The sequence below is a fragment of the Myotis davidii genome, unplaced genomic scaffold, assembly GCF_000327345.1.
Source record: "Myotis davidii unplaced genomic scaffold, ASM32734v1 scaffold173, whole genome shotgun sequence".
In the NCBI taxonomy this organism is placed as follows: domain Eukaryota; kingdom Metazoa; phylum Chordata; class Mammalia; order Chiroptera; family Vespertilionidae; genus Myotis; species Myotis davidii.
The window spans coordinates 3950796-3974240 of NW_006286303.1; the positions used below are offsets into that span (position 1 = coordinate 3950796).

At 41.2% G+C, this 23445-nt stretch overlaps 1 protein-coding gene across 1 annotated transcript in view; it reads right to left on the bottom strand.

Moving 5' to 3' along the window:
- CWH43 (cell wall biogenesis 43 C-terminal homolog) overlaps positions 1-23445 on the bottom strand; it is a gene marked incomplete at its 5' end in the record, with an annotated part of 34672 nt that overhangs the window by 5467 nt on the left and 5760 nt on the right. The window contains 8 exons of the mRNA XM_006757843.2: positions 1195-1256; positions 4204-4348; positions 8014-8163; positions 12233-12368; positions 13732-13837; positions 16189-16268; positions 18546-18671; positions 20970-21227. Of these exons, the coding sequence (XP_006757906.1) occupies positions 1195-1256; positions 4204-4348; positions 8014-8163; positions 12233-12368; positions 13732-13837; positions 16189-16268; positions 18546-18671; positions 20970-21227 (1063 nt within the window). The remainder of the gene's footprint in view (positions 1-1194; positions 1257-4203; positions 4349-8013; positions 8164-12232; positions 12369-13731; positions 13838-16188; positions 16269-18545; positions 18672-20969; positions 21228-23445) is intronic.

Genomic DNA, 23445 nt, shown 5'->3' on the forward strand with positions numbered 1-23445 from the left:
GAACTGCTCTGTGGTCTGTGACCACTTTGTGGTTGTCTCTATAATTTATGGGGTCATCAGGGATCCTAAACTTGGCCATCTGAATTTCAGAGTCGCTCAGTTCAGCATGAGAAATTCTTGCATAACCCAATCTGTGGCAGGAATAGAAATGGTTTGTAAAGATTTTATTGTCATTCGGAAATGTGATGAGATCTAGTAGGTAACACCTTCATTATTAAGCCAATTTCCCATTTCTAACGCTACCTGTGTTTCACTAGAATTATCTTGACTTGTTACTCTAAATATTTATCAACATATTACTTTTACAACATAAGTGAATAAAGAACATGCACACTGTTTAATTAACTAAACATAGTTGGCAACCTTACTCTACTAGTTTACACTAATGAATATTCTGTCTATACAAATTGCCTCTCACACAATATATTTTGTAATATATATAAAATATTCACTTTTTGACATGAGATGATATGTATACATATTTTTAGCTATGTTTTATTGATTTTATACATATTTTAATGGATAGGGATTTGAAGTTAGAAAAATAAAACAGGTGACTGATGCACACCCAGAACTATGAATCAGCTGCCTCCTGCACACCCCTTACTGGGGATGAAGCCTGCAGCCTGGGTATGTGACCTGACCAGGAATCAAACCCGTGACTTCTTGGTTCATGGGTTGATGCTCAATCATTAAGCCACAGCAGCTGGGCTGGGATGATATATTTTTAAAGATATAATTTTTAAAGATATAAAATTTAAAGAAAAATTTTAGAGACCTCACCACAATATCATAGTGGCTCTAACAAGTTAGCTGACTTCCCCAAGATTACATAATTAGAAGTTGGCAAAGCTGGAATTCAAGCTCAAGGCTTTCTTATTCCATGGTCCATGCTGTTTCCACCATGCCATACAGTAAAACATGGTGCCAATCCTAACACGTGTTGACAGATACATACTTATGCTAAATAGTTTACATCGTATCCTCTTCGTATAATTAAATTTAATTTGCTTAGCCATTTATTCCTTCGTAAATCATTAGGCTGTGACTTGAAAAAGATGCTAAACTACATAACTAACTAAATCAATGTTTATAAAAAGTAACAGAATTAATTAACTGCTTCCATAAAGCTTTTCTCTCCAGGATAGACTCAAAAGATCACAGTACAGTGGGGCCTTGACTTACGAGTGTCACCTGATCAGTCCTCGATACATAATGTATTCACACCATCTGTCTTGATCCGTGCTGTCAATATCCTAATAAACAGAGAAGAGAACGTTAAAGCAGTAAAACAGTGCTCTGTTCTGAACTGCCAAGAAAATGTGTGAGCTGCAGTAATAAACATGCCTTTGTGCATGCTGTTTTCTCTGCCTGGCTCCTGCGGGTTCTTGAAGGCCCACGTTATTTATTCATTCTACAGATATTTCTGGAGCACCTACTATATGCCCATCTAGCTCCTGTACTAGATGCTGGGAGTACACAGACAAACATGGTCTAGAGAGGGAGTTAGGCAGGGAAAGCAGCGAATATAACACATTCCTGGCTCCCTGCAGCTTTCCAGGTCTCTCAGCCTGAGGAGAAGTTACAGAACCTTCCTAGGTCATCCTACGCATGCACACCAGCTCTACTGTTCTATACGGGTATTTGTTTCTATGTCTTCACCCTCCCCGTCCTAAGTAGGGGAACTCTAATCACTTTGGCTCTCTGGTCCTCTCTGGCATTTGGCAGGCGCTCAATCTATGTTTGTTAAATTGAATCACTGGAGATAAACACATTTTGGGAGTAATCACGAGTCTTTTGGAGGTTGAAAGCTTGAGACCAGGGTTATTTTTTATCAGAGAAGTAGAACATACATATTTTTTTTTTTCTGGTGTTAGAAAAACTCTAGATATGGAGCTTTTATACTAAAGAAATTTTCATTTCTTTCATTTTAAAAACTCTATAAATAAAAAATATACCTGACTTTTGATCATTTCTCAATTTTACTCTTTTTTTAAAAATATATTTTATTGATTTTTTACAGAGAGGAAGGGAGAGGGATAGAGAGTTAGAAACATCGATGAGAGAGAAACATCAATCAGCTGCCTCCTGCACACCTCCTACTGGGTATGTACCCGCAACCAAGGTACATGCCCTTGACCAGAATCGAACCTGGGACCCTTGAGTCCGCAGGCCGACGCTCTATCCACTGAGCCAAACCGGTTAGGGCTCAATTTTACTCTTAACACTTAATTAAAAACATATTTTTAAATCACTAAAACACCCATGCTCACCTGATCAGCCCTTGATACATAATGTATTCACACCATCTGTGAATTTGCAAAACAACACACAATTTATTACCTATTTCTTAATTTTTTCCATAGGCTTGGTGGTAGACATATGGATGTTTGTTAATCTTTACTATTTTCTATCACACTCACACACATATATGTCTTTAGTATACACAAAAAATTTTTAATAAATTTAAAATTTAAAGAAAAATGTTAGTGATTAAAAAAGCAAATAAGAAAAGGACTGTTCTGGTTTGCCTTGGGAAGTGATGAAAATTTAGCCATTCAGCTGTGAATACTGGGAATAATAAACTGTGACTGTGCTTAGCTATCATTTTATTTTATTAGGTTTTTAAAAGATGCTATCAAATTTTAAGACTGCAGAATTTAAATACTCATTTCTTAAAGAGAAAAATCTGTTCATCCAAGCATTTATGACCCAAACTCTCTGCATTAATAAACTTCCTGATACAAAAAGCTATATAAGAACCCACTGCCAATCTTGACATAGCTTTTGACCATGAACAGTGGAAACCAAGAGAGAATTAAAAACAACAACAACAAATAAAATTCCTCTTCTCTAACACTACCCATATGCCTTACACACACATACACACTCACACACATACACAGAATTCCTTCTCTTATTAGGATACAATTTTTTCTTAGACTTGCCAAATATCACATTTTCTAACATTCTTTTGTGCTTCCTAGGCCCAGTACTTGTACATTTACTTTATTTGATTTTCTATGTACAGCCAGACACACAATACATATGTGTGACCACCACTTATCGAGTGCCTCCTACATAAAAGCTGAGGGTTGTGCAGACCTTTGCTTATACTTCATCATTACAACCCTACGATACAATAGAAATTGCTACCCCCACTTTATATGAAGGCCAAGAAAGGTCAGGTAACTTGCCCCAAGGTCACACAACAGCACCAGCGAGGCTAGTCAATGATAAGAGACCAACTGTACGTAGAGACAGGCCCAGCCAACAGTTAGCAGCAAGGCCCAAGAATGGGACTATCTCAGGATCCCCAGCCATAGCTGAGCCACCTGACAACACGAGAGAATCCAGAAAAAATCAACCACCACCAAGTCAACCCACAAAATTGTAAGAATATTACACCAGGGCTGCTTTAAGCCACTAGGTCTGAGGGGGTTGTGGCATGGTGGGGAATAACTGGTGCAGCCTCCGTGACTCCACGCTCCCCAAGTTTACCTTTTACCCTCTGGCCTCTCCTTAATCTCTTTCCTGAGATAATTTCCCTCCTCTTCCCCCATCCTTAACCCCCTGACAGCCACATACATCAGGGGTTTTCTTTGTTCTTCCTTTTGTACTTCTCTAATTCCATCAGCAATGTCATCCACATCCATGGCTTCATTGATCACCAAGACCGTGGCCAGGCTGACATAGCTCATTGGTTGAGCATCGACCTATGAACCAGGAGGTCATGGTCCAATTCCCGGCCAGAGGCACATGCCTGGGTTTCGGGCTCGATCCCCTGTGTGGGGCGTGCAGGAGGCAACCAATCAATGCTTCTCTCTCATCATTGATCTTTCAATCTCTCCCTCTCCCTTCCTCTCTGAAATCAATAAAAATATATTTAAAAGTAAAAACAAGACTGTGGTGGTGACTCTTAATCTATACCTCTAGTCCTGATTGCCCTTCTCAATTCCTGATGCAGCTACCTATTGAGTGGCTCCATCAATATCCCACAGATGCTTCAGCTCGGCCTAACGCTGACTTCTCATCTTCTTTGCAAAGTTCTTCTTTCTTGCAGATTCTCTATAATAAGTGTTAGCATCCTGAAGCCACAATAAGGAGTCCATTGGGACCCCACTTTCTGCCGTATCCACTATGCCAGAGATGAACTCATGTTCTTAAACATAATGTTACTTAATCCTATTACGAATGTGTTACCTTCACATTGCCATGTTCAATGAGCTGTCGGTAATCTCTGGAACCAGGTGCCGAGGTGATATAACCCAGAAATACCACCTGATTAGAGCTACTTTTCAGGAGTTTTGAAATAGCAATAGCCTGAAGTTTCCTGTCGAGGTCATCTCTAAAAAACAAACAGCAAAAAATGTAATTTTGTTTTGTATTTGCAAAACAACTTTGAAAAGTCTTAAGTACTTAAGCCCCTCGCCCCCCGCAAAAAATATCTTCAAGTAGAGCACAAACCCAGAGTAATTCCTACCTAGACAAATGTCTTAATGTTCTAGAAATGAATGAGACGGAGGGACAGTAGTGAATAACTGAGTAGGCTGACACTTTTGACTAAGAAAAACAAGGTCTTTCCCCCAAAATCATTTGGAGTCAACTTGATTTAAATATCTACTCCAAAAACAGCATTTGTTAACTCTTCATCAGGAGAAATTATCTTCATCTGAGACTTGGTCATCAGCATCACAGCTAGAAACTAGTAGTAAATATATATATATATATAGAACCAGCAGCAGCATAAGCAGCCATGGTCAGAGGGAGAATCCTAACATTCACAGAGCACGCAGGACTCATGGAATCTACTCAGCTCCCTCAAGCAAACACCTTCTAAAAGTGGCTAAGCATGATACAGTATTTTCATAATGCAAAGCACTGTTCATTATAACTGAGATAATTAGGCAAGGACATCAAGCTTTGGGGTGCTTTACAATCTATTTGGGGAAAAATAGGGACATCATAGTTGAAATGATGCGGCCAGGAAAACAGAGGATTCTAGGTGTTTCAAATGAAGGGAATTTAACATAGGGACACATCACCTAGGTGATAGGAAGCCAAACAGTAGCCAGTGAGACAACTGGAGTTTTGCAACAAGGAGAAACCCGTACCACCTCTACAGCTAGAGGGACAGAGGAGGCCCAGGGGCCAGAAGCCAGCCCTGCCCGGTGGGAGATGGTGCTACAGAGGAGGCTGGCCCCAAGGAGCTGGGGTCATCTAAGGAGGAGCTGGAGCCACACAAGACACTCACCTGCTGCCAGAAAACCAGAGAAAGCTGAGAGGAAGGATGGGAAACACCCTGTCCTCTGCCCTCATCCTGCCCCCCAGCCCTGCGAGTGCCTCCCATTGGCTACACCTCCCCAGAAGCCAGAAGATTAAGAAAAAAAAAAACTATGATGAAGGAAGATAGAGGGAGATCACAAGGATCTAGAAGATTGGAGACACCCCATTAAGGTAGGATCTGAAGACAGCATGAAGCTTAGATGAGCAAGAGTGGACAGCTGAGTACTATTAAAAGATGTCTCAAGGTGTGAAAGAGTGAAAAGAATGATAACTTAACATCTTTGATAATGGATTCTCCTAAGCACTGAGAGGCAGGCATTAGCTCTATTGTTAAATGATGCTAAGTAACATGTGTTATTTTCCATCTCCCCTGCACAGGCCCATTCTCAGCCCGTTTCTATGCCCTGGGAGGCTGACCCCTGCAGATTTCATCCCCTGGACTCCCTTGTCAGCTGATTTCCAGTTATGCTTCACCAACTGGAGGCTCTGGCAGGAGATAACAGGTTGAGAGGAGAGAGAAGTCAGGGTGTTTCTTCCCCAGTCCCTGAGGGGAAGTAGCTGCATGCCTCATGCCTGTGGCCGCTCTTATGCTTTATTCCTGGCGCTCTTCCTGGTTCCAACTCTGACTCTGGGAACACGATTTCCTCTGCCCCAGCCCTAAGGACGGAATTCCATGCGCTTGACCATGAAACCACACTGACTCCCTTCCTCCCTCGAGGTACATCTCCTCAATAAGGGTTAGCTCTTAATGTTGCTGATGTTGTCATTACTATTAAATCAAGGGAGTAAGATTGCAAGTCAAGGATTTGGTGTTATTCGGAGAGCTTTAAAGACGTGGTTAATAAAAAGTTAGACAAGGCTATCCTTCCAAACACAACCTGAGCGCCAACTCTCAGTCTTGTCTCCTCCCTTCCTTTTCAAGTCTCTTCCTTACATTGCAGAGGAGCTGGGAGGGAGTTGAAGGGGGCAGGGGAAAAGCAAGGAAAAAGGGGAGGGGTAGAAACCTAACTGTTTCTTAGGTTAAAAACCTGGCAACCTTTAGACACAAAAGTGTCTAAAGCCTAGTTTTTAAAAGACAAACCCAACTCAAGTGCTCTTTTAAGGCCAGTGGAATGATTTTTTAATGCCTACACTTGCTACATGAAAATTACTGGGAGAAATAGGTGTTTCTCCAAACAGCTTTTTAAAGAGATATGGACCATCTATCTCATCCATCTTCCAAACACCCTTTTTATATCTAAGGAGGCAAACATATATTACTTATGCTCTGACTTATTTCAGAAAGTATGCAAGCAGGCTTACACAGATCCCCATAACTCTGTGAGAAAATGTGAGGCAACAGGAAATTAAGGGTAGCAGACACATTCGTTTGGTTCAGGTAAACGTACAGTGCGACAGTGATGGTTCCTAGTGTTCTCTGTGTCACTTTAAAGCTCTGTGGCATCGTGTGATCAATGTGAACAGAACCTGTTTGCCCTGTTTTATAGCACTCAGCCCTTTACATCAGTGTTTTCTGTTATCATTACAGAATGTTTACTGTGGTAGAGTATCAATTATATACCTTTATCTTTGCTTTTACAATCTATTTGGGGCATTATTCATGATTTAGTCAGTACTCAGTCACCGGTTATGAATATTATTTTGGGGGGGATAAAACTCATTGCCCAGCCCGGCTGGCATGGCTCAGTGTTGAGCATTGACCCATAAACCAGGAGGTCACAGTTCAATTCCCGGTCAGGCCACATGCCCAGGTTGTGGGCTCGATCCCCAGTGCGGGGTTGAGGGTGGAGGAGAAGGAGTGCAGGAGGAAGCCAGTCAATGATTCTCTCTCATCACTGGTGTTCCTATTTCTCTCTCTTTCTCCCTCTCTGAAACCACCAGGCAGGCACCCGGAAGGACCTCCAGTCTAATTAGCATATTACGCTTTTATTATTACAGATTAAGTTTAGAAGAATGAACTGGGCAGGCTTGTCCCAAGTCCTTCCTCTCCTTGAAAACTGCTAGTTTGCAAACAGGGTGTTTCCTGGTTTATTCTCTCCACTTCGGTGAGAGCTGTCAGACTCCACCCTGCTGTTGGGGAAGTCATTTCACATCATTGGGAGATGCATTAGCAGTTCCATGTGGACACACGCAATCATGTTGTCCAATAGGCTTATCAGAATTAAAAGTGATCTTTTGGTAGCCCTGCCAGATTCCTCTTCTGACCTATCAGTGGATTGGGAAAACATGAGGGACAAAGGAATGCCATTTAGTACTCTCAGATCCCAACAGTCCTTCAACTGTGGTAACCCTCCAGGAACAGGGAATGTCCTATTCCTACAGTGGCCGCAAGTCCCTGCAGGCTCTGAATTGGGTCTACCTAGCTCCTAGCTGTGTGGCCCTGGTTGGACAAGTCATGTAACCTCTCTCAGCCTCGTTTCTTTATCTGTAAAATGGGGCTATATCAGTACTTCGTACGGGTTGGAGTAAATGCAATACTGAGCACAGCACCTGCTCGGTAACTGCTGGCTAACACACCCATCATCACTGTCTGGTGCCATGGATAAGGACTGCCCGCATCTCAAACGTGTCTACACCCACTTTTTAAAAGCAATCACAAAGGGAAAAGTACTTTGGGAGAAAAAAAGTAAAAAGGAGAAAGATAGGTCATTTGTATAGAAACCTAAGTAATGTGTTAATAATGTTTCTTGGCAGTTGTGCCCCATTCTGTAGACCAAAGAAACCCACTCGTGATTCCCAAAGTGCGTCACAACGAAGTCCACCAGTTTGTCGGAGACGTTCACGGTCAGAGCTATGGCTGGTGCAATCTCGCCCTCTGGCGACGGGAGAAGGTGATGCTCCGATTTCACAATGGGATATCTTGACAAAACCATAATCCTGTGTGGGAATGAAAAGAAACATCATTGTTGGTCTGACCATAGCATGCAGACAAGACTAAGCAAATGATGTTAATAAGGGACATGTCACACTTCGAGCGTCCCACCGAGGGGCACTCAGCATGCGGTGGAGACGTATGCGGCAGTCTGCCGATCTATTGTATCTGTTTCTTAGCATTTCTCGCTGTGTCACTAATAAACTCTGATGTCAGAATTTTATCAACTCTGTTTTAGCAAGGGCTATGAAGACACGAAAAGGGGAGGATTGGTAATACACAAAATCCATTTTACTTGCATGTTACTTTGGCAACATATTTGCATAAACAATTCTAATCGTAATCAACACATTTGGAAATGTACAATCTTGCCTGCTAGGGCACAAAGTCACAATTTACAAGATTAGAAATTAAAACCTGTTCAATAAAGATGTGAAAGCACGTTCTACCTCAGTCTAAGTCAGAGAGCTATGAAAGGGTGAGCACAGTCTAAGCCAGAGAGCTACAAACTGAGCACAATGCTGCTACTTCCTGGTCACGCCCATGTCATTCAATGGCACCATCTCCTTTCAGGTGTTCGGGTCAAAAACCTACATGCTGCCCCTGACTCTTCACTTCTGGGCCCCTGACACCTAACCCATTACCGAGTCCTGTCGGCTCTGTTCCCCCTTCTCTCCATCTCTGCGGCTCTCACTGTCCTCTCTCACCTGCGCTATTGCATCTGCCTCATCACCTGTCTCCCAAACAGGTGGGATGATCTATTAAAAATGAAAAGCAGATCAGATTACTCCCATGTTTTAAATCCCCCAATGGCTTCACATCACAACTGAATTAAATCAAGTCCTAGGCATGGATACGGGGGCTTCCTCAGGTCAGGTGCCCGCTCTTGACCTCATTCTTCATCAGTTCTCCAGTAATCCCTATGCTCCAGGCACACCAAGCTTGATCCTGTCTCACATCTTCACTCTGGTGGTTCCGGCAGCGCCTCCCACGGCTAGGTCCTAGGTTTTTCTCATCATAAGCTTTTCAAGTAGCTTCCTGACCATTCTACCTACATTAGCGTCTCCCTTGCCCCTGCCTACCCAGACACTTTCTCCATAGCGTGTTTCCTTTTCTACATGGCACATAATCACTATCTCAAATGATATTATTCACTTATTTTTTTGTAAAAATCTTTATTGTTGAGAGTATCCAGATGTCCCCCTTCTTCACTCCCATTGCCCCTGCCACCCAGTTTCCACCCTACCCCAGGCCTTCACCACCCTACTGTCTGTGTCCTTCGGTAAGATCTTCAGTTAATCTCTTCCTGCCCTCACCCCCTTCCCCCTGAGATTTGTCAGTCTATTCCGTGCCCCTGATTCTATTTTATTCACTGGATTATTTTGTTCATTAGATTTCTTATTCATTTATTTTGATTTTTAGATTCAGTTGTTGATAGATATGTATTTATTGCCATTTTATTGTTCATATTTTTAATCTTTTTCTTGTTCTTCTTCTTCCTCTTCTTAAAGAATACCCTTCAACACTTCACGTGATACTGGTCTGGTGGTAATGAACTCCCTTAGCCTTTTCTTGTCTGTGAAGCTCTTTATCTGACCCTCAAGTCTAAATGAGAGCTTTGCTGAGTAGAGTAATCTTAGTTGTAGGACCTTGCTATTTATCACTTTGAATATTTCTTGCCAATCCCTTCTGGCCTGCAAAGTTCCTGTTGAGAAATCAGCTGACAATCTATGGGCATTCCCTTGTGGGTGCCTAACTGCTTTTCTCTTGCTGCTTTTAAGATTCTCTTTGTCTTTAGCCCTTGGCAATTTAATTATGATGTGTCTTGGTATGGGCCACTTTGGGCTCCTCTTCTTTGGGACCCTCTGTGCTTTCTGGACTTGTAAGTCTTTTTCTTTCACCAGGTAGGGGAAGTTTTCTGTCATTATTTCTTCAAATAGGTTTTCAATATCTTGCTCTCTCTCTTCATCTTCTGGTACCCCCATCATACTAATGTTGGTATGCTTGAAGTACCAGAGGCTCTTTACACTATCTTCATATTTTTTTATTTGTTTTTCTTTTTGCTCTTCTGATTGGGTTTTTGCTTCCTCATATTACAAATTGTTTATCTGATTCTTGGAATCCTCTACTCTACTGTTGAATCCCTATAAGTTATTCTTTATTCCAGTTAGTGTGTGCTTAATTTCTGACTGGTCCTTTTTCGTGTCTTTGACATTCTCACTGAGGTCCTTGAAAGTCTAAGTCCATTGAAACTCTCATGAAGATCCTTGAGTAACCTTATAACCATGGTTTTGAACTCTGTATTTAGTAGTTTGCTTCCTTCCATTTCTTTCATTTGTGATATGTTTCTTTGTCTCCATATTTTGACTGCTTCCCTGGATTTGTTTCTACATATTAGGTAGAATGGCTATGTCTCTTGGAATTGGTAGAGTGGCCTTGTATAGTAGGTATCCTGTAGGGCTCAGTGGCTCAGCCTCCCCAATCACTTGAGCTGGGCACTCTAAGTGCACCCTTGTGTGGGCTGTGTGCACAGTCTTGTAGTTGAGCCTTGATTGCTGTTGGCATCTCTAGGAGGAATTGGCCTCCAAGCTAATTTCCTGTGAGGAGCTACTGTGAGTACTAGTACAGTGGTAGAGCTGCTGTGCAGAAAATACCCCTATGGAGCAGGACTTGCTTCAGTGGGGCTTTAGTGCTCACTGAGTCTGCCTCTTGAGTGTGTCATTTGTGAGTGTATAGAGTTGTAATCTACTATGGTCTGAAGCTGTCCACTGGGTACATTGGCATGAGGGCCTCCAGGGAGGTGCAGTCAGTCATGGCCTGGGGCCACTTGGAAGTGCCCAGGAAAGTCCCAGCTTGAATCAAGTCAGGCTGGGGCTAGTGTCAGGTCTTAGGCTTTTTATTGATAAATTTGGGGCACGCTGATGTCAGCTGCAGCTTGTTTGAGAGATTTTAGCAAAGTCCGAAGCCTGAGCTAGTATAGGTCATTCATATGGAAAGGCTGCTGCAAACAGGTTGGGTGGGGTTGCAAACTGGATGGGGTGGGGTCTCGGGGAATCCCCAGGGCAGAGCAAACAGTGTGTTCCAGGCTAATGGAGAGTCAGATATGACTTCCAGTCAGCCCTGTGACAGGGGAGGTCCCAGCACAAGAACAATGACCCCTGCAAGCACCACTGTCAGGGAGAAAGCCTTCCCCAAGTTCCTGCCCCAATGCTACACAATCCAGTTCCTCTCCATATGTTTTTGGGTCCCCCAAAGCTGCCACCTGGTGCTTGAGCACAGAGGAAGCAGGACCTTATAAGTTTGTGTTCAGACCCTTTAAAAGGAATACCTGAGTCTCCAGCAGCCCCCTTGTCACTCAGACCCAATCCCCACTGGTTTTTACAGCCCATAGTTACAGGGACTTCTCTTTCCAGCTCTGGAATCCTGGGCTTGGGGGGGTCTGATGTGGGGCTGGGACCTCTTGCTCCTTACAGGAGGCCTCCACAGAGATGATCTCCCTCCTGATTAAATAAATGGCACACGTGGGTGTTGGACCAACCTGTTCCACACCTCCACCTTTCCTATCAGTCTCAAAATGCTTTCTTCTTTACTTCTCTAGTTGTAGGACTTCCATTCAGCCAGTTTTCAGGTGGTTCTGAATGATGGTTGTTCTGTATTTTAGTTGTAATTTTAATGTGGTTGTGGAAGGTGGCAACTGAGTCCGGCATTTACCTATGCTGCTGTCTCGGTTCTCTCCAACATTATTTACATTTTTGTGTCCTTGTTTATTTTCTGTATCTTTACATGAGAGTATAAACTCCATGAAGACAATGTTCAGGTCAGATATGCCTACTGTTATAATCTCAGCTCCTACACTGTATGGTTTCTAATGGTAAATTGAAAATATCCAGTAATAGGAAAACCATTCAAACAATTATGGAATATGCATATCTTTGGCACTTCCTCATCCCCCAGGAAGCATCAGCAGGGCATAGTCATGGGACTAAGGTCCGACAATCTCACCTTTCTACTCTAAGCCTATGCTGCCTGGTCTTTCAGAGTTACGTTCAGGATTAGTACCCAAGGAACACTCACCCCCAAGTGTGATCCCTTGTGCTTGGACCAAAGTCAGTATAGAAACCCAGCTTCTCCCCTAACCACATGGTTAAGTCATTGTTCCCAATGAAGGGCTTAGAAGCATCACTCTCCAAAATTGTTATGAAATCTGCACCTGTTCAGAAAAAGAAAGGCACACGGTGATTAACCACAACAATGCAAAAACAATGAGCAAAACGTTGTTCTTGAACTCTTTGCCTTCACTCAGAAATCAAAAACAAGTTCTTAATGAGTCATGAAAGTGAAGTGAACCAAAACTGAGCTATCAGGGAGTTTTCCCATATTTAGAATGTAATTAATACATGGGGCACCTTAAGAAAACGCAGAAAAGGATAAAACCATAACTTTTCTAAATTTTCAAATAATATTAACATCACTCCTCAAATCTCAAATAGGCTTAATGGCCTTTTCAAATACCCAATTTATGTTCAGAAATAGAGAGTGGTGCACAATAGCATTTTACTTTTGGGCAAACACCTCTGTGGTACTGGCACAGAAGTAAGTGTATTGGTTTTGCCAGACCTGACCAGATGTGCCTTGGAGGCCTATAATCAGGACTAAAGGACTAGAGGCCAAGGAGATTTCTTAGCCGGATTAAACTCATACAGACCCTCTGCAGTTTCCTAGGAGACAGGCTTATCATTAGCAATAACCAGAACAGTTCAGCCTTTTACATATCTTGCTCCACATCCCATGCAGTTGATCTAGGAACCAAATGCCCACATATTTTCAAGGATGTTTCATACAAAGATGAGCTCCCCCAGGCATGGAAACTTAAAAATTGTCCCTTAGGCTATTTTAAAAATTTAATTGGAGAGCATTATGCTAAGTGAAATAAGCCAGTCGGAGAAAGATAAATATCACATGATCTTACTCATTAGTGAAATATAATGAACAACATAAACTGATGAACAAAAATAAATCCAGAGACAGAGAAGCATCAAACACAAAGAATTAAAAAATAAATAAAATTTAATTAATTCATTTATTTTTAAATCATTATTGTTGAAAGTATTACATATGCCCCCCCCCCTGCCCTTTTTTCCCATTGCCCCCTACTAGCCTGCCCCTGCCCTGTGCCCCAGTCCCTTAGGCTCTTAAAAGCCATTTGCATCACAAATGAGCATCACTCTGACCCTAACAGTTTTAACCTGACAGTTTATTGGTCTCCAAAGTGAGTCCCCAAGTGACAGGAGCCACCAGCAGGGGCATCTCTAAGAGCAAAGGCGTGACAAGAATCCCCTGTAGATACCCAGTGTGAGGCTTTGTTCAGAATCAACAGAATTAATTGCTCTCAAACAAAGACAAATGTGGTTACAGATGCTAAATCCTCCTGCAGCTGTTCACCAAAGTAAAGCCTTTTTAAGAAATTAGTTTATGACCCAGCAAACCCTCCCCCTGGCACTGAGGATCTTGCTCCAAGTAAAAGTAACAATAGTAGTTTCTCAAAACCTAAAACTAATTCCAGTAAGACCCACCTGTTTCATTAAGCAGCTGAGCTGATCTTTCTAGACTAGACCACCCTTCATTGTCGTAGCCAAACCTGAAAGGCCAGATGGCGGCAGAGACTTCCGTGGTTGGTGCCTGAGGAAGTTTTAATGTGAATTAGCATAACTATAAACAACGGCAGGTTCAATGACCCATTTTTCCCACCTCCCTCTACCAAAATTCATATTTTAGCAAAGGTATTTTCATAAGTATCTGCCCACATTTAATTCATGAAAATAAGGAGATATTTGCTAAAGGGTATTCTCATAATCCTCCAGGAACGTCTAGCTTAAGCTTAGAAGTTTGGGAAGTGAGCGTTTGTAATAAAGATTGTTTATAATAGCAAACAATTAAAAATAATCTGGCTGTTGTCGCAATAGGCAAAATAGGAAAATGAATAAATTGTATCACTTACAAATAATGGAATACTGCACAGAGCTAATAAATGAGGTGAGGATATGTATTTCCACATGGATGAATCTCACAACGATGATTTTAAGAAAAAAGTAAGTTGTAAAATATATATGTCAGATGTCATTTAGATAAAGTTAAAAAGATGAAAATAAAACAATACTGTCTTGAGATAGAGCATCTATGGTAGCAATATAAAGAAATGTATGGAAATGATAGACACCATATTCAGGAGAGGGGTTTCCCTTGCCCCGGAGAAGAACAAGATCACAGAGGGGCACAGAGAGTCCTTTAACATGTTTGTAAAGTGGTGTGCCTCTTCTAACTGAGGTATGGTGGCGCTACTCCCCTACTGTCCCCACAAGGCCAGGTTCAGGAGCACAGCCCCCTTCAGGGTTCCTCTTTTGGGTCAGTGGGCTCAGTCAGAGAATGCACTGCTCAACCCTAATCATCATCTCAAACTAATACCTTCTGGCCCCCCCACAGGGATCCTGTGAAAGAGGATGGATTAAAACAAATCCATCGCCACAACTGAAAAAAACCTCAGAGTGGACCATGGAGCCCAGACTGGGAGAAGAATAAGTAGCAACTTCTAGGTGTCGGAGGGCCATTACTCCACACAAAAAGCTCAATGTGCCACCAGTAGTGAGCTGGGCATTTCATCCTTCCACAAGAAAAGTTACCCTGTTTAGTGAGTGTCACATAAAGAGAATGGAACCATCAACAGAGAGTTCAAGAAGCATGGTTATATTCATCAAGCTATCCCTTTTCATGCAACTAACTAACTGGATTTTATCACCCCAAAGCCTGGTATTCCCCCATTCCTCCAATCCTCAGTAAGTGCCACTTCCCTCCACCCAGTTGCTCAAACCAAAAAAACAGAAGCCATCCTGACACCTTACTTGTTCCTCTGAATACTGTCTCTCCCCTACTAGAATGTAAACTCTGAGAGCAGGCATCTTGTCTAACTCGTTTACCTTCTAATCTCTGTCACCAGGCACAAATGAGACATTCAGAGATTTACCAAACGAATGAATGAATGAATGACCAAAAGAACAGGCACAAAATCCAACTGAAATGACTCCTTTTGAAAAGAATCCCTGACATTACATATCCTCTTCTGGCTGGCATTGTTTGCAGTGATAAATAATAAATAAGGAATAAATAATAAATAAAAGGAAAAGAAAGAGATTATGTAATGACCTCAATTAAGAAATAGTTACTGAGTTCCGAGGATGTGCCAAGCACTCCACTTGGTGCTAGGAGTACCAAGGTCAACAAGAGAAGCAGGCCCTGCATCTTCAGTATAGCTTTTTATTTAATATGAAACATCTGCCTGGTAATACAGATTGCTAAAAAAATCCAAAGTTAACCCATGAATTCTATTTTACCCAAAACTGTGATTCTCGTGGCATTATGATATGCATCAAGCTTTTTATCAGAGTGGAGGATAGCATAACATTGCAATGACTTACTCTTACCCACCTCTCTAACAGAGAAAGGGAAAAAAACATGCAAAACTGTAGACAGCAAGAGGGGAAAGAAAGAGACAAGAAAACCTCCACACCTCATCAATACACAAGTTGCCCCAAATCTGCAAAATTGAGGATTGTCTGTAAGATTTTTATTCAAGCAAAGAATCTCACATTATTGCCTTCAGCAATATCTACCAGACAGTACAAAGAAGCCACTGTAAAATAGTTCTTTATTTCATGGGTTAGATATGTTAAACCATCGGATGAGAAAGATAACTTCTATGTATAACAAATCACAAGCAGTTTGCCTCTATGATGCGTGTCTATCCTGTCCCAAGAATCCAGCCCAACTTCATAAAATAATTCTGTTATTAGCCTCTGACCTAAGGGTTAAGGAGATGAAATACAGGGCCCTAACGTCATTAGATCCAGGTCTAGAGCTCGCTCATAATGGAGAAGTGTACAAATGTATGTATGTACATGTACATATACATATACATATAGCATATAACATATACATATATCCTACAAAATCCTATATTAAGATTGGTATTTACTTACCCTTTTGCCCAATTTCCTTTCATAGCTTTTATGCCGTAGTCCTAATCCTAATAACCCCACACCAACGAGCAGCCACAAAACTAAACAAAAAGCAAAGATACTTGTTTAAAAGAAGTTAAGTTTGCTTAAAAAATAATTTTCATGAAATTATTAAACCTATTAATCAAGGATTTTGTGAAAAGGGGAAATGTCTAATTCCTGAGTTAATTTTCATGTGTGACATGCATACATAACACATACTTTAAAACCAGATTTCAAAGAATCTGCCCTAAAAATATTCCAATAGCCATGAGATGAAAGTAAATGTAAATCATAAATAGATACAAGGTAATAGACGAGAAAACAACGTTCCATGAGCAGGAACCAGCAGGAAAAATCACTCTAAAGAATCAAGCCAACAGCCCTAGCTGGTTTGACTCAGCGGATAGAACATTGGCCTGTGGACTAAAGGGTCCCAGGTTCGATTCTAGTCAAGCACACATGCCCAGATGTGGGCTCAATCCCCAGTAGGGGGCATGCAGGAAGCAGCCAATCAATGATTTTCTCCCATCATTGATGTTTCTATATCTCTTTCTCCCTCTCCCTTCCTCTCTGAAATTAATAAAATATATATATTTTTTAAAAGAATCAAGCCCACAAATACTTCAGATATTAAACTTTAAGAATCAAAACATAGCTCTGGCCAGTGTCATTGAGTGGTTAGAGCATTGGCTCACCACCAAAGGGTCACAGGTTAGATTCCTGATCAAAGGCATATACCTCGGTTGCAAGTTCAATCCCCAGTACTGGTTGGGGTGCGTGAAGGAGGCAACCTATGGACGTGTCTCTTAATCAATGTCTCTCTCTCACTCTCCCCAACTCTTCCACTCTCCCTTTAAAAAAAACAAAACCAAAATCAATGTCAAAAATAGCCTGGGGTATGGATTAACAAAACAAACAACAACAACAAAAGAATCCAATATAAAATAAGGCACTTAACATGTTTAGAAAAATAAAAGAGGACATTAATAGTATGACTGAAGAACATGAGACTAACTCAGTGATCAGAAAAATTTGTAAAGAAATTAATAGACTTGTGGAAATAAAATTATATAGTAACTATAATAACTGAAATTAGAAACTCAATGGACAAAATGAACAGCAGATTAGACAAAGCTGAATAGAGAATTAGTGCAAGGGGCAGTTTAAAAACAAAGGCAGAGAGCCCAGTTGTTGTGGTTCAATTGATTGAGCATGGTCCCATGCACCAAGAGGCCACCAGTTCGATTCCTGGTTAGAGCACATGCCCAGGTTGAGGGCTTGATCCGCAATAGAAGGTGCGCAGGAGGTAGCTGATTGATGTTTCCCTCTCATTGATGTTTCTATCTCTCTCTCCCTCTCCCTCTCTCTCTAAAGTCAATAAAAAACATTAAAAAAAAAAAAAGAAAGCAAGAAGATAAGAAAAAAATATACCTAGAGAAAGTGGAAAAATAAAAGATGATGGAAATAAATCATAATACATGAGAAATTGCAAAAATAGTAGATTAAACTTTGAAGTTGAAAGACAAAGACTGACATTCTAGAAAGGGCAAAACAATGGAGACAGTGGTTGCAAGGAGTTTGGAGGAGGGAGGGGAGGATGAATAGGTGAAGCACAGGGATTGTTTAGGTAGCAAAACTGCTCTGTATAATACTGTAATGGTAGAGACATGTGATCATACATTTTTCAAAACCCATAGGACATACCACGAAAAGAATAAACTCTAATGTAAACTATGAACTTCAGTTCATAATAATTTACCATTATTGGCTCATCAATTATAACAAACCCTGGTGCCCTGCGCTGGGGAGAAGGGAGCCTTTCCATGTTTTTAAATCCTACCTAACACTATGTAGTTGTGAAATTTATTGTATCTAAAACACTATTTGCAAATTTTATACATTCAATAAATATTGTTAATCCAGTTCATTTGAAATGAGTCCTATTAAATAGTAAACTTATTTCATGTTTGACTTTATAGCTCATCAATATTCCAAAAGTTAACATATTTAATCTCCCAAAAAAGAAGAAAAAGAAATGGAAAAATAGTCCCAACTATTAAAAAAAGCATTTTGGAAATTTTACCTGATAAATCAACTTATCTATGTTAGAAGTGAAACAAAACTAACACACAGTATTTACGGTTAAAATGACATAATATCAGAGATTCTCTTTAAAGTATTTCACCAAAAACCATAGGAAAGATAGCTGTTAATAACAATTGTTGGAACTGGGCAAAGGGTACATGAGGGATCATTATACTCTTTAATTTCATATATGTTCGAAGCTTTATATTTTTAACAAATGCTTTTTAAAAAGAAAGCAAAACTATACTTACAAAGTTTCATATATTTTTCACTCCTTCTGAAAAGCACATTTGGGTTGTTTTTTGTTTGAAGAAGAAAGTCAATACTTTTCTTAGGACCAAATAGCATATTCAGCCCAATAATTAGCATCACTGTCCCTATCAAAAGAGAAAGAATATATTAGACGATATTACATCTTAATCCAAGAATGCTTCCTATGATAAATATCAGAGGCCAACATTTCGGTGACATTTCAGTTATTAAGTTAATTTATCTCAGTCCCTAAGCAGTTGCTCCAGCAGTACTTTTGATCATGGGGATGATCGTAAGCAATCAGCTCAGAAGAACCCTGATGGATCTCTTTTAATTTCCCGAATGTTTCCTGAGTAGTTAGGTTGCTGAGCGTGTGTATCACTATTGACCGGGCAGAGGAGGATGGAGCTCAGAGAGAGGAGCCTTCTGAACAGCCTTAAGGACTCAGGCTTCTCCACACAGGAGGCCAGGTAGGTTCTCAACATGGCAGTGTTCCTGGCAACAATTCTGGCCTGGATGTGGGTGTTCTGGGCACTGGCTCCCCACAGAGTGTGCATGCTGGAACACACAGTGCCAAAGAGGTGGGCCAATAAAGCTGAGTTCCGCTGGATGCACTACAATGTAGCTTGCATGGAAAGTTCATGTACTGCTAAGGTGGTACCGAATAGAGCGGACACAGAGGTATGACTGAACGCTATATCAATTAGGAACTGTCAAGTAAGAGTTAGGGTTAGGCTAGCAAAACACAACACAACAAAAATTATGTGCCATTTCCAGGAAATAGCAGGAGAAACCCAGACAATACATGTATAACTAGTTTCTGATTGAATGCACATTCTTTTCAATTGTATTAAAAGCTACTCGGAAAATTACCAAGATTTCTTAATTTTGTGGCCTTACCAATATAGTGTCATGCTTACTAAAACAAAAAAATAATAATTCTTACTTGAGAAGGCACTCAAAATCACATCACGCATAACACTCTGAAGAAGTAAACTTAAGCTCAGAACAGCTCTTACTTTCATTGGGGCTCTCCACATGGCAGACCCCTAAGCAAGCTGGAGGAGGGAATGAGCATTGCACAGGAGGACAGAGCAGGACAGAGCACACACACCTGAAAGAAACCAGAAGAAATACCAAGTTCGCAAAGCCAAGGTTATCTATCGCGGAGGAAACGCGGCAATGGGTTTCTCTAACCAGATGAGAGCTTGGGAATTCACCAGAAATATCAAATTCTTAACAATCATTTTAAATATTTCATGTCATTTTAATATACATAGATAGATACTAGAGGCCTGGTGCATGAATTCATGCACCAGTGGGGTCCCTCAGCCTGGCCTGCGGGATCAGGCCGACACAAGCTCTCTGACATCCCCTGAGAGGTCTCAGATTGCGAGAGGGCACAGGCCGGGCTGAGGCCCCCCACCGATGCACGATTGGAGCTGGGGAGGAACGTGGGAGGTTGGCCAGCGGGGGAGGGCCCGCAGGAGGCCTCCAGGGCATGCCCGGCCCATCTCACTCAGTCCTGATCAGCCAGACCCCAGCAGCAAGCTCACCTACCAGTCCGAGTGTCTGCCCCCTGGTGGTCAGTGCATGTCATAGCAAGCAGTTGAATGGCCTTATCATACCATTAGCATTTTACACTTTGATTGGTTAAATGACCAGGGGGCAGACACTCAACACAGGAGCAGCCTACTGGTGGTCAGTGCATTCCCACAGGGGGAGCACTGCTCAGCCATAAGCAGGGCTCACAGCTGGCGAGTGCAGCAGTGGTGGCAGGAGCCTCTCCCGCCTCCACAGCAATGCTAAGGAGTAGCAAGCACACAGTGGAAAGGAGCAAGGGGTCCCTGACTGTGAGAGGGCGCAAGCTGGGCTGAAGGACCTCCCCACTCCAGTGCACAAATTTCGTGCACCAGGCCTCTAGTATAGTAAATAAAAATCATAGATAAAATTCAGGAAAAAAAATCACAATTCCAAAAAAATGTATACATACTTTAAAAGATAATAGCTCAATTGATGTTTCTTTTGTTTCAGGTTTAACCCATTGGAATTAAAAATTATTCCAAGTGTGTATACATCTTTTTGGGACACCCCCTTTCCCAGCATATCATAAATACAAGTGTTACCTAGTACCTCTTTTATTCTTTATTATGAATTAAACTTGTTTTTCACAACCAATTCATTTAAAAGGGTTTTGTAGTAATAAATATTACTGAAACTCAAACGAATGAAGAAATTTGTTTTAAGTAGCAATTTAGACATTTCTCCAGTGTTGATGTTTTTTTAAATCAAGAGACTCTTTTAATGAGAAAGGCCAGATCATCCCATTTATTTCCACTTGTCGTGTAAAGTGCTAACTCCCAGTCTTGAAGGGTTTTTGCCAGTAGTTATTAGTTCAATCTAGACCCTTATAATGTACTCACCCAAAAGCACATCTGATCTTTCTCTAGCGTAGACACCTCCTGGGACAAATTTAAAAGCTGTGCACCATGCACAGAAAAATGTATCTACAAGATAAACTATCATGGCAATGGCCATGGGTTTCCCAGGGTTTGACCCTGCGCTGATAAGGTGTCCAAGCACTTGAGGCCACATGGACGCTGTGAAGAGGGCGAGTACGCAGCCAGAAGCAGCGGCTGCCCACGTGGGCAAGTACAGGAGACCAGCTGCCGAAGCCGCCCCTGTGTTTAAGAGAGAAAAAGAAAAAGGATCAGACAGGAAAGCAGTAATAGTTTCTTCCATTTTCTCAAAAATAAACAATAAATAAATAAACAATAAATAAATAAACAAATAAATAAATAAATAAATGGGAGGGAGGCTTATGGGTTGACCAATGTATAGCCATTTAGAGCCAGAAGGGACCTCGGGGGAAGACTGGTCCAATCTTCACACTAATGAGAAAATGAGGTCTGGAAAGGTTAACGTGTCTTGCTGGAGGTCACAGAATAAGTTACTTGTTCAACCCGAGGTGGAATGTGGGTCCAGTGAACCTTCGTTCTGTGATGCTTCTTCAGGAATGGTGGGGAGAAGGAAGAAGGGGCTTTTAGATTATTTGTGTTATGATCCTAAGAACAATAAAAACTGAACTTACCTGCAATACCAAAAACATGTCCATTTAATTGAACTAGTGAGGTCCAGGACTTAGACAACATGTTAGAGTCAGGTGGTTTCTAGAATGTTTTTGTTAAGGAACTTTCTAAGGGCATTTCCTTCCACTTGAATACTGCCCCTTGTTCTATATTAGATATGTTGGTTTTCCCAACCACACTGGCTCAAAAGAAGATGGGGCCGAGATAGTGCTGTAGGCACACTGCTTTAGCAAGTCCGCGGTCCACTCATCCCTTATCCAACAGCCTGGGAGGTTTGGGGGCTGTGCAATCTGCCTGATCCACAGCAGACCCTTAGCAAATGCTGGCTCATTTGTTGAGCCAATCCCAAGGAAACAGAACAATTCTCCCACTTCCTGTGAAATCTTTGAGAAATCATATCAGGGTCTTACAGCACCCCATTTTTAAAGCTGTCAGTATATAAATATAAATATATATATTTATATATTGATTTATATATTATATAATAAAAATAAATATTGATTTCAGCCCTAACCGGTTTGGCTCAGCGGATAGAGCGTCTTGGCCAGGGCACTATAACACTTTTCCACAGAATGACATTTTCTAGACATTTCAATCAATGTATCGTTGTGATCCACCCTTCAAAGTGTCTGCAGCAAACTCCTCAATGCTGGGGCAAGGACTCCAGAAAAGCCAGCAGGCGGAGCAGGAGGTGGCCCCAGCCAGTGCCCCGGTTCACACCCATCAGTGAGTTCCACCTGCACCATCACAGGACAAAGCCATGGGATTACATCCCCGGCTTCAAAAGACCACAACTCCTACAAACCGGAGAAACAGATTCCAGGGCCCTCTGCCACTCACGGACTTTAACTCCACATGAGGCCTCCCACACGTAGATCTGACAATGGTTATTTTAATAACAGAAAAAAATCCTTTTTCATCTTGAAATTTAAAAATACAGAACTGTAAGGAAGCAATTAAGAATTGTCAAAACTCCGAAGTATTTCTCCTAATCTTTTTCCATGTCCATATGGTAGTATTTTTACGTAAATTGAACCATACCCTACATTGAGGACTATATTCTGCTTCTTATGTGACATTATACCCAGGATGTTTTCTCATGTTATTAATTTCTTGCCTAAAACATTCTGTGTGTGTATGTATGTATATCTATATATATATATATTGCCGTGAGATCACACACCGCAATATAAGCAGCCATGTTCCTGTGGTTGGCCACATAGGAAGCTTCTGACACTGTGAGGGACATCTTTCTTTCTTTGTCAATTAATCTCTGACTACAGCTCTGATTATTAAAACAGGTTCTTAGAAATGCAATTACTGTGTCACGAGGTAAAGGCATTTTAAAGAGTCATTACCTGTGGCCACTGATTTCCTGAAAGGTGACATGTGTCCCTTTTCCTCAGAAACCTTGCCAAACATATTCCCTTTTGAGCCCTGACAAAGTTACCTTTTCTAAAAATCTTTGCCAAAATAATGATGAAAAGACTATCACATTCTAAATCAGCGGTTGCTAACCAGTGGCCCGCAGACCACTCGTGGTCCATGGGGCCCGAAAAGTTGGCAACTGCCATTCTAAATTGCATGTACTTATTAGTGAGATTAATTTTTTTTTGTTTACAAGCTTTCAATGACTAATTTTTAAAAGAATGATTTGATATTCTAAGGACAGCAGAATGACTGTTTCTTCTGTCATAGCACAGAGAATTATCTGGAGGGAAAGAAAACACCTCTTCAAATTTCCCTTGGCTGTTACTGTCTTTTTAAAATTTACTTTCTATTTTTACATAGGCGATATATTTTTAAATCC